The 16,504-nt window shown below is 40.0% G+C and overlaps 1 protein-coding gene across 1 annotated transcript; it reads left to right on the top strand.

Moving 5' to 3' along the window:
* Positions 1-6,155: 6,155 nt before the first annotated feature.
* Positions 6,156-14,291, top strand: uqcrfs1 (ubiquinol-cytochrome c reductase, Rieske iron-sulfur polypeptide 1). The gene is made up of 2 exons (XM_084047993.1): positions 6,156-6,427; positions 12,711-14,291. The coding sequence occupies exons 1-2, from the start codon at positions 6,217-6,219 to the stop codon at positions 13,319-13,321; spliced, it is 822 nt and encodes a 273-aa protein (XP_083904119.1). The 5' UTR covers positions 6,156-6,216; the 3' UTR covers positions 13,322-14,291.
* Positions 14,292-16,504: the final 2,213 nt, after the last annotated feature.

Below are 16,504 nucleotides of genomic sequence, written 5' to 3'. Positions count from 1 at the left end.
CAGTACACAGGATAAACAAATGAAATTGGAAGTGATGACACAAAGACATGAGCAGAAAAAAATGGAACTGGAACACTATCAAATTTAAGCTGATCAATACTCTCTTCTGAATGGATTAAATTAGCAACAGTTTATTAAAGAGCTGGAGAGACATGGCGACCCCTGTTACTGAACAAACACTCTACAGCAATGATTACTATCTGAATATAGAACTTTTACCTTTTTGTTTTAAACATAATATATCACTTACACTGCCTTTAACTATAATTGACCCCAACAAGGCCATTGGACTTGTTTTTTAGCATCATAAACTATGAAACTATCACTTGTGGTGTTGTGTTTTGTATAAGCACTTGTGTTGACAATTGACCTCTAGTTGAGGTTAGTTAAGGCTGACGAGAGAGCCAACCTGCCCTGACAGCTGCTGGAGAACTTCCACTTGTTAGACCAGTGCTTCTCAAACATTGTCATGTCAAGGACCCCCAACGTGATGTGTATTTGGCTGCAGACCCACATCTGAAAATATTGTGTGGCAGAGCATTTCAAAATTATTCAAAATGACTCACAATGTTTCAAGATTTTTCAAAATGTTTCAAAAAATATCCAAAGTATAAAAGAGGGTTGAAGTGGTTAAACGTTTCCTCATTATGCTGCATGGGCACCCCCAGGAAACCCCTCAAGGACCCCTGGGGGTCTCTCCGGACCCCACTTTGAGAACCACTGCGTTAGAGGACACTGGCATACTGCAGTAAGGTGTGTATTATGTCACTGAGTGTACTGCTGTTATGTTAAACTCTGCATCACAAACCCTGCAGTGCACTGGACTTGCATGGCTAGACTATCAGACCCCACTCACCTGAGCCATGCTGTTTGCCCTCCCACCAGCAGGTAGGCGCTACAGCATTCCTCCAGAATGACAAACAGTTCCTTTCCCAGTGCTGACCTCACAGCTAAACACTGCCTCCAAACTAGAAGATGACTTTATTGTCAATGTACACGAGGCAATTGAAATTTGTCTTTTCGCATATCCCTCCTTAGTTACACATCTTCAAAGAGGTCAGAGCACAGGGTTGCGCGCGGTTGTTTGGGGGTTCAGCACCTCGCTCATGGGCACTTGGCAGAGACTTCTCGGTCACCAACCCATAATTGGAATACACTCTCCTGTCGGTGGTGGGGATCAAACCAGCGACCTTTCGGTTACTGGCCGGCCACTTCAACTCAACTTCAACTAGGCCATCTTGCCCCCCACAACCCAGTCTGTCTACCCCCTTGATCTCCCATGCTCAGTATAATGCCTCTCTCTCTCTCTCTCCCCCTCTCCCTCTCTCTCTCTCTCTCTCTCTCTCTCTCTCTCTCTCTCTCGACTACACCACACTTTAGAAAAGTATACACTATACTCTACACTACTCTACACTACCTGGCTTGAACAGTTTGCTCAACTGTTACCAATACCCACACTGCACTGTTTGAGACCATGTTCACTTTACATCTGTGCATTCTTTATGTCTTTAACTTTTTCTAGTTTTCTTTAATTTTGTGTATTTTACTAATTTCCCTTTTTGTGCATGAGACTCAGGGAGTGGCGAGCTATATTTGTGTTGCCCTTGCAGCGACTGTAGCGGGTCACTGGGGTTATCAGGTAGACGCCTCCCTCCACAGATAAGAGTTACATAATACATGGTTTGTGCTCCCCTTAAAGCTACAGTACACATATTTTATGGTCCTCGGAGAGAGAGGTGCATGGGTGAGCAAACACCTACCGCTCATACAAGAGGGAATCCCCACTTGGCCAGGGGAGATGTTGGGCTTTTTAATGTCCTTCAGGCATTGGCAACCAGTCCTACCCGACACAGGGCCCAACTCCAACCAGTGCAGCTGTGCTAAATCATACTCTCACACAAATTGCTTAAAATAGGCTTTAATCACATAGATAGACACCGTGTGTAAGGGCAGTGTGCAGTGTTAAAATAACATTACTGTGGCCTCCAGCACACCTGGAAACGTTGGAGGTTGGCACGCGAGGCTGTGCAGTGTCCACATGATCCATCAAAATGAAACAACTGTATATACACGGTTGCCAGATCTGCTTATTATAATTTCCCAGCAAGATTTTATTTGAAAATAGCAGATCTACAAGCTCACAACGCGTCGCATCGCGACGCGTTGTGAGCTTGTAGATCTGCTATTTTCAAATAGCTGATGTATATGTTAAAGTGCTCATGCGGCCCATAGTCGCTTCTTTTGGGCTGGTTTTCCTAGACCTGGTTGCTTGTTTCTCTCACAGAATCTGGCAAAACTGACTGTATACTGTACTTCAATGGAGGGCTAGACGTAGCACCCCTGCTGCTCAATACAGTAAAGTTAGTCACTGTGGTCCCGCTGGTCCGACTCCTACTCTGTGGAGCAACCTTGAATTCAAAGTACTATTTACTGTTTACAAGGCTTTAAATCTAGCACCGATTATTTTCTTTTGAAAATAGCCGATCTACAAGCTCTCAACGCGTCGCGACCTGTTGTAGATATATTCACATTCACGTTTTGATCAGTTTTTGGGCGGTGTAACCGCCCCTATATGTGAGGTTTGGACATTGACATTCGCTGCACTGTGATTGGCCACCATTGTACCCCCCTAACAATGCACCGTGATTGGCCACCATTGCACACCCCTAACCCCTACACATTCAATGCAAATCTATACTTTTCTTTAAGTGAGCTTCCATCACTGTGATGACCACTAGCTGTAATATGATTGGCTGACTTTATTGGCTGACTCTATTCAGGACTGTGATTGGCTAGTGAAACACATGTGCATAGCCCTATAAAGGACTATGCACTTAAAAAAAACACATTTATGTTTTTTTTTAAGTGAATCACACATTGTGGGTGGAAGTGGTATTAAAAAAAAACACATTCTTTCTTTAAGTGAGCTTCCATCACCGTGATGACCACTGTACCCAGTACTGTGATTAGCTAGCAAGACGCATGATGAAATTAATAACTATAAATAGCACCACACACTTCAGACCACTGTGACCACACCGCCCACTTCACACTGGGTGTGATTTTTTTACATTTCACCTACAGAAAGACATGGCCATGCAGTCAGATACCACCAGAAAAAGGCTCTGGCCACGGCCCAAATGAGCCTATTGATTACCATGGCAACCCCAGCCTAAGCTTCACTTGGCTGATTCCCCCAAACCCGCAATTTGATGCACTCGTCCAGACATTCTCCACAGACTTGCACAAGGACTTTCCAGAACCGCCAACCCCCCCCGATATGCCCATTTATGGGCATGCCCATATATCGTTATGACCATATTGATAACATCAGGGATCTCCATATATGGGCATAACAGGGACAAGGACAGACAGATAAAGAGATCTCCACATATGGGCACAAAAGAGACAGACAGACAGACGGTTACAACGGGTACTATGACAACGGGTATAACGGGTATTGCATAACAGGCAGCGGTCATCAATGTGTCCGTACATGGACAAGTGGGTCCGTGGCAAAGACTTGGTCTTGTCCGTGGCAAGTGTTAGATTTCATTATAATGTTCTTATTTTGATCATAAGACCCAATTACTGAATGTCATTCTCCAGGTTTTCTTCAGAATATGTATGACACTTATTTACTTCGACACTATGGCACATTAGGAGTCCAACTAGTACTAGTGATTCTCCAATGTTTTATTTGCGAGGACCCCCTTAACTCTGAGAGTGTACAAATGGAACCAAATGGACCTGTAAGGGTCCATTTGGTTCCATTTGTACACTCTCAGAGTTACAGGCCTGTTATGGTCATTCGGGGCTAGCTCTTTATGTGTTTCTGGTAATATTATTGTCAAGCATGCTGATGACCCCTGATAACAGGATGGGGCATGGATTCCCTATTTGCATCATTCCCAACTTTCATCGTTCCCGATTAGGCCGGTGCCCAACGGCCACCTCGATTATAATTTTTTACACGATTAAATTAATTAGTTTGATTAACTGGTGGACCCCTACACCTAAATACATCTCTGAGCTGCTCATTATACCTCTAAACAAATCAGAACTCTCAGATCATTAGACACCAGTCTCCTCCTAACTCTACATCTGAACATCTAAATCTGGTGAAGGTGCATTTATTTATTTATTAATGGTGTACCATGTGAATGTGTTTTTTAATGCTTTATTTTGTGTGTGAGGGGGAGAATGATTTATTTTGTATGCATAGTGTTTTGTGTGTGAATATCATTGAGTTTACATTGTATGCAATATATCAAATTGACTTCACTTGACAGTAAATAACCACTGACCTTTATCTATAGTATTAATTTGATGCCATAATATTGATATATATCAATTTAAAAAATATGTCATGCACAAAACTTGGACGTATTATTATAGTGAAAGATGTCATGACATATTTACTGGCCTATAATTACAGCAAATGTGAATTTAAAATCAAAATACATTCCAAAACTCCATGTGTATATTTTTGCTATGTTATAGGATTTTAATATATACACACTCACTAGACTAGAGTATTATTAACTATATGTGAGAAGAGAACACCGTAGCTCTATATAGGGAGCTTATGATTAGCAACAGGTTGACTGTTATTCTGTATGTCAGGCTACTCTTTTAATGCATTTATAAAATGTATGTTTGCTTCCGTAAACAGTGAAATACAAGAACAAAGGGGCCAGCACAATCTGCAAGGGGCTAACGGCTAATGCTAGAGGTGAAAAGAAACCAACTGCAATGATCTGTTTCCTTTGTGCAAAATGTGCACTATCTTTTATTCAAATAAAACAGGAATGGAGTTAGTTCTCTAAAATATAATATTCATGAGACACTGTTGAAACTGTTGAAGTTTAATTTGCAGCTTGAATGCTTCTATTTGCCTTTATCAATTAAATAAAAATAAAAACTATTGCAGATGAGCTCTTAGAATTATGGACCTCATAATTCATCTCATACCACGCTGGATATTTATGAATATTTATTAAGCAAGAAAATATAAAAAAGGCAAACAAGTGAGTGCAGTTAAAATGGCACATCAGTGACTTAATCACACAGCTTGTAATTTTATAACCAGAAGACAGATAATTGTGTCCTTTAAATTATCATTCAAACCTGGGCAGTACATCACAGCTCATTGATTTTGCTTGTGTCATCATGGACAAGTCCAGTGAGTTGGGATTCTCACACACACACACACACACACACACACACACACACACACACACACACACACACACACACACACACACACACACACACACACACACACACACACACTCACACTCACACTCACACTCACACTCACGTCATGTATTTTTTTCATGATCATTATTTGTATACATTTGAATGAATTTATACATGTATAGTTCAATATTTTTTTATATAAGAATGTTTTATATAACTAAATAAATACATGCATGTATGTATGTATTTATTTATATAAAATGTATTTATTTATATGACATGTATTTATTTATTTATATTCATTTATTTATATAAAATGTGTTTATTTAAATAAAATGAATGTAATTACTTGTTACTTATTTTTAGTGAATAAACTTGAGTTTAACATTGTCACGTCGATTTGATTCACATGTAAATCAAATCAAAGCACAGCACAGCGTTGCCATACTTTGTGAGAGAAATAAGCAACCAGGTGTAGGAAAACAAGCCCAAAAGAAGCAATTAGGCCACATGAGCAACTTTAAAACTACAATAGCAGCAGTACAAGCTCCGTGAGCTTGTAGATCTGCTATTTTCAAAAACTCTTGCAATAAAATGTGGAATATTTGAACACAAATGCTCCCTGGCACGAAACATTTTCATGGAAATATTTGAGAACCAGTGGTTTAAATAATAATAATAATAATAACAACATTTGGAAGCAACTCAAGCAAGCTTATATAAGCAAACATTTTAGTAACAAACCCCCAAAAAACGTAACCCGCTAAACCATCAAGCAACTTCACAGAAAAATAAGCCCAAAGTCGCTTATAATAAGCCGACGTGGCAACACTAGCACCATCAAGGGAGCAGACAACCGCATGGCACGTGACGTATCCTACGTAACAACGCACGTGCCCCCCGCGTAATGACGTAGACCGGTAACGTACTGACGTCGCTCCTCCCTCCAGCCAGCATCCTCCATAGCCTTTCCTCCACAGTAACACAACAAGGTCGTATCTCTCGCCGCCAAACATGATGTCCCTCGCCGCTCGGTCGGGGTCTTTCTCCCCGTACATGCAGGCGACCAACCACGCCGTCGCCGGGCCCCTCAAGGCCCTCGTCCCCGGGGTCGTGGTGAAGACGGAGAAGATCACAGTGGACGTGAAGAAGCCGTTCCTGTGCCGGGAGTCCATGAACGGCCAGGCCCCGAAGACAGGGCCGGCCATCACCGTTAGCATCAACGGTAAGTCGACCAGAGAGACTTCAAAACCCAGAAATAGCAGACCTACAAGCTCACTAAGCGTCGCGTCCGCGACGCTTTTTTGAGCTTGTAGGTCTGCTATTTCACGCCGTATGTCGTAGTAGCATTCCAGCCTGCTTCAAGGCTAAAGTTAGCCATGTTTCAGGCCTAGGCTAAAGTTAGCTATACTTGTGTGTGTGTGTGTCCTCTGTTGCACTCTTTAAGTATCAACAGTATAAGCTTGTAGCTAGTGCTGTTCCCAGGGCCGTGCTGTGCTGTAGGCATTTAGAATAAGTGTGTTCTTATGTGAGAACATGAATCGTGTTATTAAAGTAACTCCTGGCCCTAAATGAACCTAAATACCTAAAGTTAGCTTAGCTTCCTAGCTGACACCTCAAATGGCCTCTGGTTCATTTGAGGTGACAGCTGGCTATAGGTGTCAGTTGGTTTAAAGTTCAGTGATGGAAGAAGTACTCACATGTTTTACTTTAAAGTATCAATACTGCAATGTAGAAATACTATGTTACAAGTAAGAGTCTAGTATTCAAAATCTACTGTGAGTAAAAAGTGTAAAAGTATTGGCATCAAAATATGCTTTAAAGTACCAAAAGTAAAAGTACTCATTGCGCAGAATGTACCATTTCACAAGTTCAAAATAGAAAAATCTTTTGGAAATGGCAGATCTACAAGCTCACAATGACGCACTTGTGAGCTTGTAGATCGGCTATTTTCAAATGGCTGCAATATAGGGCTGAAGTGGTTAGTGTGTTTGTTTTAATAATAATCAAAATCTACAAAGTAGCTAAAGTTTTCATATAAATGTAGTGGAGTAAAAGTACAACATTTCCTCTGTATTGACATCTTTAAATACTGAAAAAAGTATACCTACACATTTTACTTGAGTACATACATGGACTTAGTTACTTTACACCACTGGCAATTCTTAGCTCGACACAAACAGTGTCCTCTGTTAACACTAATACGTATGAACTTGTTGGTTGTTGTTCTTATCTGAGAACATGAATCATGGTATTTAAGTAACTCCTGACCCTGTTTCTTGCTAACCGCCTGCTAAATGCCTGGTATAACTTAGCTTCCTAGCTGACAGGGTGGCCTGAGGCCTCTGGTTCATTTGAGGTAACGGGAGTCAGTCAGTTTAAAGTTGGCTAACTGACGTATGTAAGGTCATGAATTCCTATATTGTGTGTGTACTTTCAAGCCTTGACAAGGTCTTATACATCGTTAAATGTTAGTGTGTATAGGTTTTAAAACCCACCTAAGTTCAGTGACGCAATGTAAGCATTACATTTGCTATTAACCTATACTCAACCAACAAACCTCCATCACATCATAAAACAACTTTCAGAAAGCCATCAGTAAGTCATGAGAGCTAGGATCCCCCATAGTTATGATGACATGAGTTTTGGCAATTAGGTTGTTTCATCTACTGTGTGTGTGTGTGTGTGTGTGTGTGTGTGTGTGTGTAGTATTTCAACACACCCAAGTTTCAAATGCATCAGTGTACTAATAGGCGAGTAAGTGAAAATGACTAAAAAGGTTTTCTCAAGGTGACCCATTTTCTCACTGTCTTGAGCCCTGCCAAAATACATACATGTTAGTAGGGCTAGTGATATGAGACTTTTGATATGAGAAATTGCACAATCGTCACAATATCTAGGTATTTGGTAAAACATATTGTCCGTATCATATGGTTCAGTCCTACATGTTGAGACTTACTGCCCTGCGCAAGGCACTAGACTTTGACCTGGAGCTGGTCTCTGGGTGCTGCTCAGTGACTGCCCACTGCTCCTAATAGTTAGGATGGGTCAAATGCAGGGAATGAATTTAAAGGAAATATAAGTACAATAATCTATGTGCAGTGATACTGTGTGCACTCTATGGTTTCAGCATCAACCAAGCAGTGTAAACGTGCAATAATGACATAGCAAAGGATAGTTAGAGGAAATTGGGCCAGTCTGCCCCATTGTACTAACACAATGTTACTTCTTCTTGATGGAAAACAAAACTATGAAGGTTCCCATATTTCATGAATAATCCTTTGTGAAAAACAGTACAGTTAGTCTGATGAATAACATAATGATTTAATGACTTCTTGGTCACTGGTCTTGTTTTGTATGTATCTTCAGAGGTGTCATGTTGAGTCCGCCAAGGTATTCTTCCGTATTTATTTATTTAGGTAACTGACAGACTACTACAGATTACTACAGACTGGCAGTCGAATGAAGCCAGGAGATCAGTCGGTTTGAAGGTGTGAAAAAAACGTTTCTGAGAGCCGACACCGGCGGACTGCTGCACTGCAGGGCGCTGCTTAGGGCATGGGCACAAGGATATCTGTATTTAGACACTGTCGGTGTATCATAGCTTTAATATTTAATTTTAATTAAAACAATATACACTGCGTGCCTGGCTGCAGCAAACGGTAGCACAATGCCCACACGGCCATATCATTTTGCTAACTAATGATCAATTAGTGATCTATTGAAGTTTACTACATATATGCAGATCTGAAATCAAGTCCTGCTTTTTTTTAAATATTGCAATGCATAGGCCTATTTTATTCTTTTTAAAACATAAAAAATATTGCAATGTCTTTTACACCCCTATATTGTTTCAACCCTAGTGTAGTTTGATGTTACCAATAGCGGGAACAAGTGAGGCTTAAATTGACACATGATTACAAATGTGGTCAAAGGATGTGCAAACAATAATAATGTGTCTCCCCTTTAGTCATTGTTGGTGTATTTGCTACAGCACATGGATAGCATTTGTCCCCTGTATTTACCCATCCTAACTATTAGGAGCAGTGGATGCCACTAATATGACACCTGGGTGCAGTTAAGCGTCTTGTTCAGGGACATTTCGACACATAGACTGGGCAGCTGGGAGGAGAACAGGTGACCTTCTGATTCCCAGACGGCCTCTCTACCCACTCAGCTCCGGCCGCCCAGATAGTTATTGCTGTGACACTGTCACTGTTTCACACACACTGGGAATCGAGGTTGTACCTTTTTTACTTAAATGGCATTTCGTCTTATTGGATGGTACAATAGCAAAATGTTGGCCAGATATGATCCGCAAGACTGTGCAATAATAGCAATATTTCACATAAGATGATGATAATATTATTATGATAATAATTATAATAATAACATACTGTATGAGATTATTTAACCCATTAAGACCTGAAGCCATTTCTACAAATGTCTTCTAATTCCCAACAGTATTCTGAAAAAAAACGTATGTTTCTATATCAGTGGTGCTCAAACCTTTTCATGTCAAGGACCCCCAAAATGATATGCGTTTAGTTGTGGACCCCCATCTTGTTCCAGGGACCCCCAGAAGCAAAGATTTCAGTTAAAAATGTTAGCTTTAAAACAATATATATTCAAAGATTTGCACACATTTTAACGATTTTTCAAAAATAGCAGATTGCCGCGCTACGAGCTTGTAGATCTGCTATTTTTGAATAGCCAAAGTGTAAAATAGTGCTTTTTAAATCTAATTCAAATCTAAAAATGACAGATGCTTCTCCTGGTCTTAATGGGTTAATGTACCGACATACTGTATGCCTTCCCTATTGTATATAGGATTGTATATCTGCTATTTTTGAATAGCCAAAGTGTAAAATAATGCTTTTTAGCTCAAATCAAAAAGTGACACAGATGCGTTCCAGGTTTTAATGGGTTAAGGAAGGGAATACTAACTTTGAAGTGATTCAATATTTCTGTAGATTGGCACTTAGAGGGCAGCTTGCTATCCCCAATTTCCAGGCAAAGATTTGTTTTGTAATGTGGCTCTACAACCACAAAAAAAGCCAAGTTAAATTGGCTTAAAATCGATAAATAACATTATTCACCACATGTATTTGTAAAAAAAAAGGTCCAATTAACTTAGAGTATATAGTATGTACATTATATGATTGCAGACATCAAAATAAATAATCGATAATTCAGGTGTGTTAATTGAGACATTGCCTTACACATGGTAGCTGTCTGAGCATGCTGGAGAAATAATTATAAATGAGGACAATGATTGTAAACTATGTTTGTAAACAGGATGTCAGGGACAGGTCATTTGTTGAAGAATGATTTTAAAATAACATAAATTGTTCGTCTCAGATTGCATTTTGTCACTGTTATCCAATTTAATGTGTGTGTGTGTGTGTGTGTGTGTGTTTGTGTGTGTGTGTGTGTGTGTGTGAGTGAGTGAGAGAGAGAGCAGGGACGAGAGACCAGCAGATATGGGCAGTTTTACTGTATGTTTTGAAGATCGGTAGAATTAATCTAATCTAATGTAGATTTTATGTATGAGTACGTAGGAGGTGTATGCATTTCTGTGCCCACAGTACAGTTCTTCTACTGTACATCCTATACTCATTGGAAAGTTAGCATACATGACGGACAAAAATGCAAAGTTAATAATGATGATTAATATGGAAAAGTTACTTTGCACTTCACATAAACAGAGATGGACACGAACTAAAGAATGAGGCAGACAAACAGTATGTGGAAGGATGAAGATAGACGGAACAAAAACATTTTGAATAGAAGAAAGATAGTGATATTTACGTGAAATTGCACCAGTAGCCTCCCTAGTCTATTGATCTGGTATTTTTTACTGAGGGATTGCCTTCAGAATGATGTATTTACTTTTTAAACCTGACTTCGTTGTACCCGAAGGTAGCCGATCTACAACCTCACAATACCTCGCAAAGTGATGACGCGTTGTGATTTGTGAGCTTGTAGATCAGCTATACTCCGTGCACGACACTTACTGTCTTACAAGTAAATATAAATAAACATAGCCAGCACTGAGAGGGAATGGGGAGGGGACGTAGCCTTGTGTGAGACCCTCTGCAGAGAGGGAGCCCTACTGTACTCTACTGTACTCTATCATGTGAGTGCATGATAGATAAATAGACGGACGTTCCGTCAGCCAGCCACTCCTTCCCCATTCTCATCACTGTAAAATGTTTGTGGGAATGTCCCGCATTATAATTGCTAAATTTGAAGGAATCAATAAAATCATGCTCATTTCCCGCAATCCCCCACCAAGGCCTGAATGTAACCCACCTTCCTTGTACAAAACCTCTGTACAATACTGTAAATGACTAGAAAACAATTAAAAACAATGCAAGACTTGACCACGCTGTTTTAACCCATTAAGACCTGAGGCCGATTCTACAAAATGTCTTCTAAATACTACAGTTTTTTTGAAAAACGTATGTTTCTATATCAGTGGTTCTCAAACTTTTTCATGTCAGGGACCCCCAAAATGATATGTATTTGACCGCGGACCCCCATCTCAAAATATGTTGTTCCAGGGACCCCCAGAAGCCAAGATTTGAGTAAAAAATGTTTGCTTTCAAAATATATATATTCAAAGATTTGTGCACATTTTCACGATTTTTCAAAAATAGCAGATCTACAAGCTCATCATTTTTGAATAGCCAAAGTGTAAAATAATGTTTTTTTTCCCTCAAATCTAAAAATGACACGGATGCGTTCCAGGTCTTAATGGGTTGAAGTGCCAGCATACTGTATGCCTTCCCTATTGGGTTCAGTAGCTCTTTGAGTGTTGATGTTTGAGCCTGTGTTTTGTAAGAATGTCAATATACTGTATATTATCAGGTGCATATAATTGAACCAAGAGATAATCTTTAAATTGGCCATATGGTTTATTCAGGTGTGGGTCTGTGTAACTGATGGGATCAAAATTACCTCTATCTCTGCAGGACTTTGCATAATAAAGTAAACAATGGGGGAATTGAAGTTCTAAGGTGGTGATTTTCAAACTTTTTGTTTACAGGGCAAAATTTCAAAGCATATAGCATAGCGTGTTGTATTTACTAATGCCAAATAAAAACGTAAAGCACTTAAGCCCTAGTTCACACTTCAGAAATAGGGAAAAAGGCCTATAATTGCATGTCCAAAACGGGGATGCCAAGTTGCCAGGATGAGGGTTAGGCAATAGAATTTGTCTCTGTATTGGTAAATGAGTGCACAAAAAGTACTCGTATTGTAAAGTAAAAGTTAATTACTTTTTGCATAATTATATATATTGCACTGCACTATGTGTGGTTGTCACAAAATCCCAAGGCACACCTGGGCTCGTTTGGGAAGTGGAAACCACTGTTCTATGTGCTTATTGAGATCAACCGTGTGCCTGAAACTTTAATCTTGCAACAGCCGTTTGGCCATGTAAGACCCCTAACGAGCTTAGTCTCATATTTTTTTCTCATAACTCGTCTGTTCCGTATCCACAGGCCGCACAGGGGTCCGCTTCGCCCACACAGACATCAAGGTCCCAGACTTCTCCGACTACAGGCGGCCCGAAGTGCTGGACCCGCACAAGTCCTCGCAGTCCAGCAGCGACGGCAGAAAGGCCTTCTCCTACCTCATCACCGGAGCCACGAGCGTCATAGGCGTGTACGCCGCCAAGACCGTGGTCACCCAGTTCATCACGTCCATGAGCGCCTCGGCCGACGTCCTCGCGCTGTCCAAGATCGAGGTCAAGCTCGCCGACATCCCCGAGGGCAAGAACATGACCTTCAAGTGGAGGGGCAAGCCTCTGTTCGTCCGCCACCGCACGGAGAAGGAGATCGCCACCGAGGAGGCCGTCGACCTCGCCGAGCTGCGCGACCCGCAGCACGACAAGGACCGCGTGCAAAACCCCAAGTGGATCGTCGTCCTGGGCGTCTGCACCCATCTGGGCTGCGTGCCCATCGCCAACGCCGGGGAATGGGGAGGCTACTACTGCCCGTGCCACGGCTCCCACTACGACTCGTCAGGCAGGATCAGGAAGGGCCCCGCGCCCCTCAACCTGGAGGTTCCCTTCTACGAGTTCCAAGATGAGGACACGTTGATTGTCGGATAAATGACCAAACCGACCTTGAACTGAGCTCTCATTTCAGATGGCCGGTTTGGGTTTTCTCCAAGCGTGATGGCACTGGGGTTTTTAAGTCGTCTTGTGTATTATATAAAGGTGTTCTCGGTGCAATGATGCTTTTGAGAAAACCCTGATCAAGAAAGTTCCAATGTACAGAAAGAACCAGTTTGTTTGTCATTCCCTCTATAGACAAAAGAATATTGCGTTCAAGGGTGGTCAGTTAACTGTAATAAATGTAAAATGTAAAAAGTGAAAGCCCCTATTTTGTGTTATTTATTCTTTCATATGCTTAGAGTTGTCCGTATAACTGCCCAAAAAAACACCTTCCTATTTGTTTATAGACTTTCTGTTGACCACTCAATGGAATTTAGTACTGAAACATTGGGTGATGCAGTTAGAGTATAAAATACTGAGATGATGAATCTAAACGAAGCCAAGATTTTACTACTCAATCAGATGTATCTATACATATTTTGAAGACAAATTAATAGATTATACTTAGTTGCACTGCAGTGAGTGACACACACACAAACTAGCTGATCTACAAGCTCACGTGTCGTGGTGCAACTTGTTGTGATCTTGTACATTAGCCATTTTTGGTGCCACACACTGGCATGCAACTAAATATAAATCTGGCGTAATGGTGATCCTAGAGAATTGAAGAGGTACACCAAGACTTTTGATGTGTGATTTTCTTCCTTCGTGATTGGAGCATTACTTTCTTGCTGGGTGATTGAGGCATTGGCTGGTGATGGACGCATTGCACTGGTAACCGCAAAAGCTTCTGGATATAAGAAAGAGGAGATGTATGTAGGGACTGGTGGTGGTGTAATTTCAGCCACAGGATGTGCACACAACAAATAAAATAGTCCAGTGTGGATATTATTACTTTTGAGCTGTCCATTCACATGCAAAGTGTAACATATGTTATCTAAGAAATAAAGGCTTCACAAATGTATTATTTATCAGGCCTGTGTCGATCTGTTGAGAGAACATTTATCTGGTATGCATGTAGTATATAGTCTTGCATAGTCAGATGATCAGAGATCTCCTGCTAAGACCTATGAAGCTAAAACCTAAGTAGACTGAAAGATTCATATGAATTCTTGTATCAATATGAAATTAATAAATCTTTGAGCTTTAAGTGCAAAGGATACCGCTCAAGCCTGACCTGTAACCTATGGTAGGGAATTTTTAAATGCTACGAAATAACAGTATTTGAAATGTAAAGGTGCTGTGAAGGGATGGGGATAAATAGGACAATAAGCATGGAAAGCAAAAGGATTTTAATTAACTTCAAGCCAGACATCTTGAACTCTAGATAAACTCAACCGGTGCAGCATAACAGCAGGATGGTAGCAACGGAATGTGAAAGTGATTATTTTCACTTCTAATGGACAGTTTGCTTACAATATTACCATAGATATTTCAAACATTTAATAAGGACCCTGTACAAAATACAGATAGCACAGCTCAGTTAGGAAGGCGCTGGGTCATTTATTGATTTAACACATCAGAATCATAATTTTGAAAGCTTACAGTGTACAATTACATAACAGCAGGGGTATGTGTTTATTTTTCATTGTTGAAGCCTGGCTGCTGCATTCTGAGCTAGTTACAAACAAGTGCCTTGCATAATGTAAAATACTGCTACATCAATATTAGATTAAATAATGGCATCAGTGTTTTTCTGCAATGATACAAATTACTGAAAAGTATTCTATTTTGGTAAAATGTTTGGGGGATGTGATGAGACAATGACCAGAAGAATACATATTACCCTCAAAAGAATAAAGGAACATTCTCAATTGGTGAGTTAACTGTCATTTAAACCACAAACAGGTGCTGTAGTCTGATTTCTTTGTGCGTGCAGTTTAGTTTTCCAAACATAAAAATCAAATTTGACCATTATTATCATATCAATAGTAAGTAGCATTATCACATCCTGTCTATGCTGCAGAGGATTCTTTTCTGATACCTCCCAGAACGATTTGGGTGAAAAAGGGAACGTGAACTCAGCAGTGGCCATGAAGCAGTGGTGGACAAAGTACTCAAATGTTTTACTTAAGTAAAAGTACTCTGTTACAAGTAAATGTCCGGAATTAAGAATTTACTTGAGCAAAAGTATTGGTATAAAAATGTAAAAAAAAAAGTAAACGCACTAAAATGGTTGAAGATAGCCGATCTACAAGCTCTTGTAGATCTGCTATTTTCAAATAGCCTAGGTATAAAATAGGGCTGAAGTGGTTAATATATAGCCTGGTAAACCCTCCGGAAATCTCAATGAGATTTCCGGAGGGTTTACTAGGCTAGTTAATATATGTTTTATGATATAATAATTTATATCTGCAAAGTAACTAAACTAGTAACTAAAGTTTTCAAATAATTGTAGTGGAGTAAAAGTACAATATTTGCCTCTGAGATGTAGTGGAGTAGAAGTAAAAGTACTGAAAATTGGAAATACTCCAGTTGTTACGACCCCCTGTCTAGGGTAGGGGAGGTGACATAATAATGGAGGACAAAGTCGCTTTCAAAAATGAATTGTTTCTATTTCCTTTTTTTATGCAGAGATTTCAAACTCTTTTTGTCTTTTTTCACCAGTGCCAACGAACTTCAGGGTGCCGGTTTACAATTGTAAAAAGGCTGCCTAATAAAGAAAATACCCCTAACCTAAACCTAACAAAAGAAAAATATACATTTACTAAACTTACTTACCTAACTAAAGAATATACAAAAACAAAGTGGTTTAACCAACAAAAAGACCAAACACCCCTACAAGGCGAGTGAAACTAAATACAAGAAATAATGGAAGTGGACAAATAGTTACAAGATAATGCTTAACTCAAAACAATACTGGGCAAAAAGCAACAAGTTTAACTATAATTAAATTATAGATTAAACTAAGAAACTGAAAAGTATAACTGAAGGGCAAACAAAAGTAGCTAAAGAACAAACAAAATAACTGATTGAATCAAAAGTCACTGATGGACAAATGAACAAACAGAAGGCAAAGAAACAGAAACAAAACAACACAGAACAGATCAGACCAGGCTACATGGGTTCGGGGAGACAGAGGGATTGAATCTCTGCAGCTCTTTCAAGTGAGAGCAACCAGTCCCCATGACAGACAGAGCAGAATGAGCTTTTGTAGGTGAGCTTCAGAGAACAGCC

The sequence above is a fragment of the Gymnoscopelus microlampas genome, assembly GCF_963454915.1.
Source record: "Gymnoscopelus microlampas genome assembly, chromosome: 1".
Taxonomy (NCBI): domain Eukaryota; kingdom Metazoa; phylum Chordata; class Actinopteri; order Myctophiformes; family Myctophidae; genus Gymnoscopelus; species Gymnoscopelus microlampas.
Note: the sequence above shows the minus strand (reverse complement) of the source record. Positions and strands in the feature narration are given on the sequence as shown.

Bases quoted from the DNA above. Each gene is read 5' to 3' on its own strand.
- uqcrfs1 (XM_084047993.1), top strand. From the start codon at position 6,217: ATGATGTCCCTCGCCGCTCGGTCGGGGTCTTTCTCCCCGTACATGCAG. The intron at 6,428-12,710 runs GTAAGTCGACCA...CCGTATCCACAG, and splicing joins CATCACCGTTAGCATCAACG to GCCGCACAGGGGTCCGCTTC.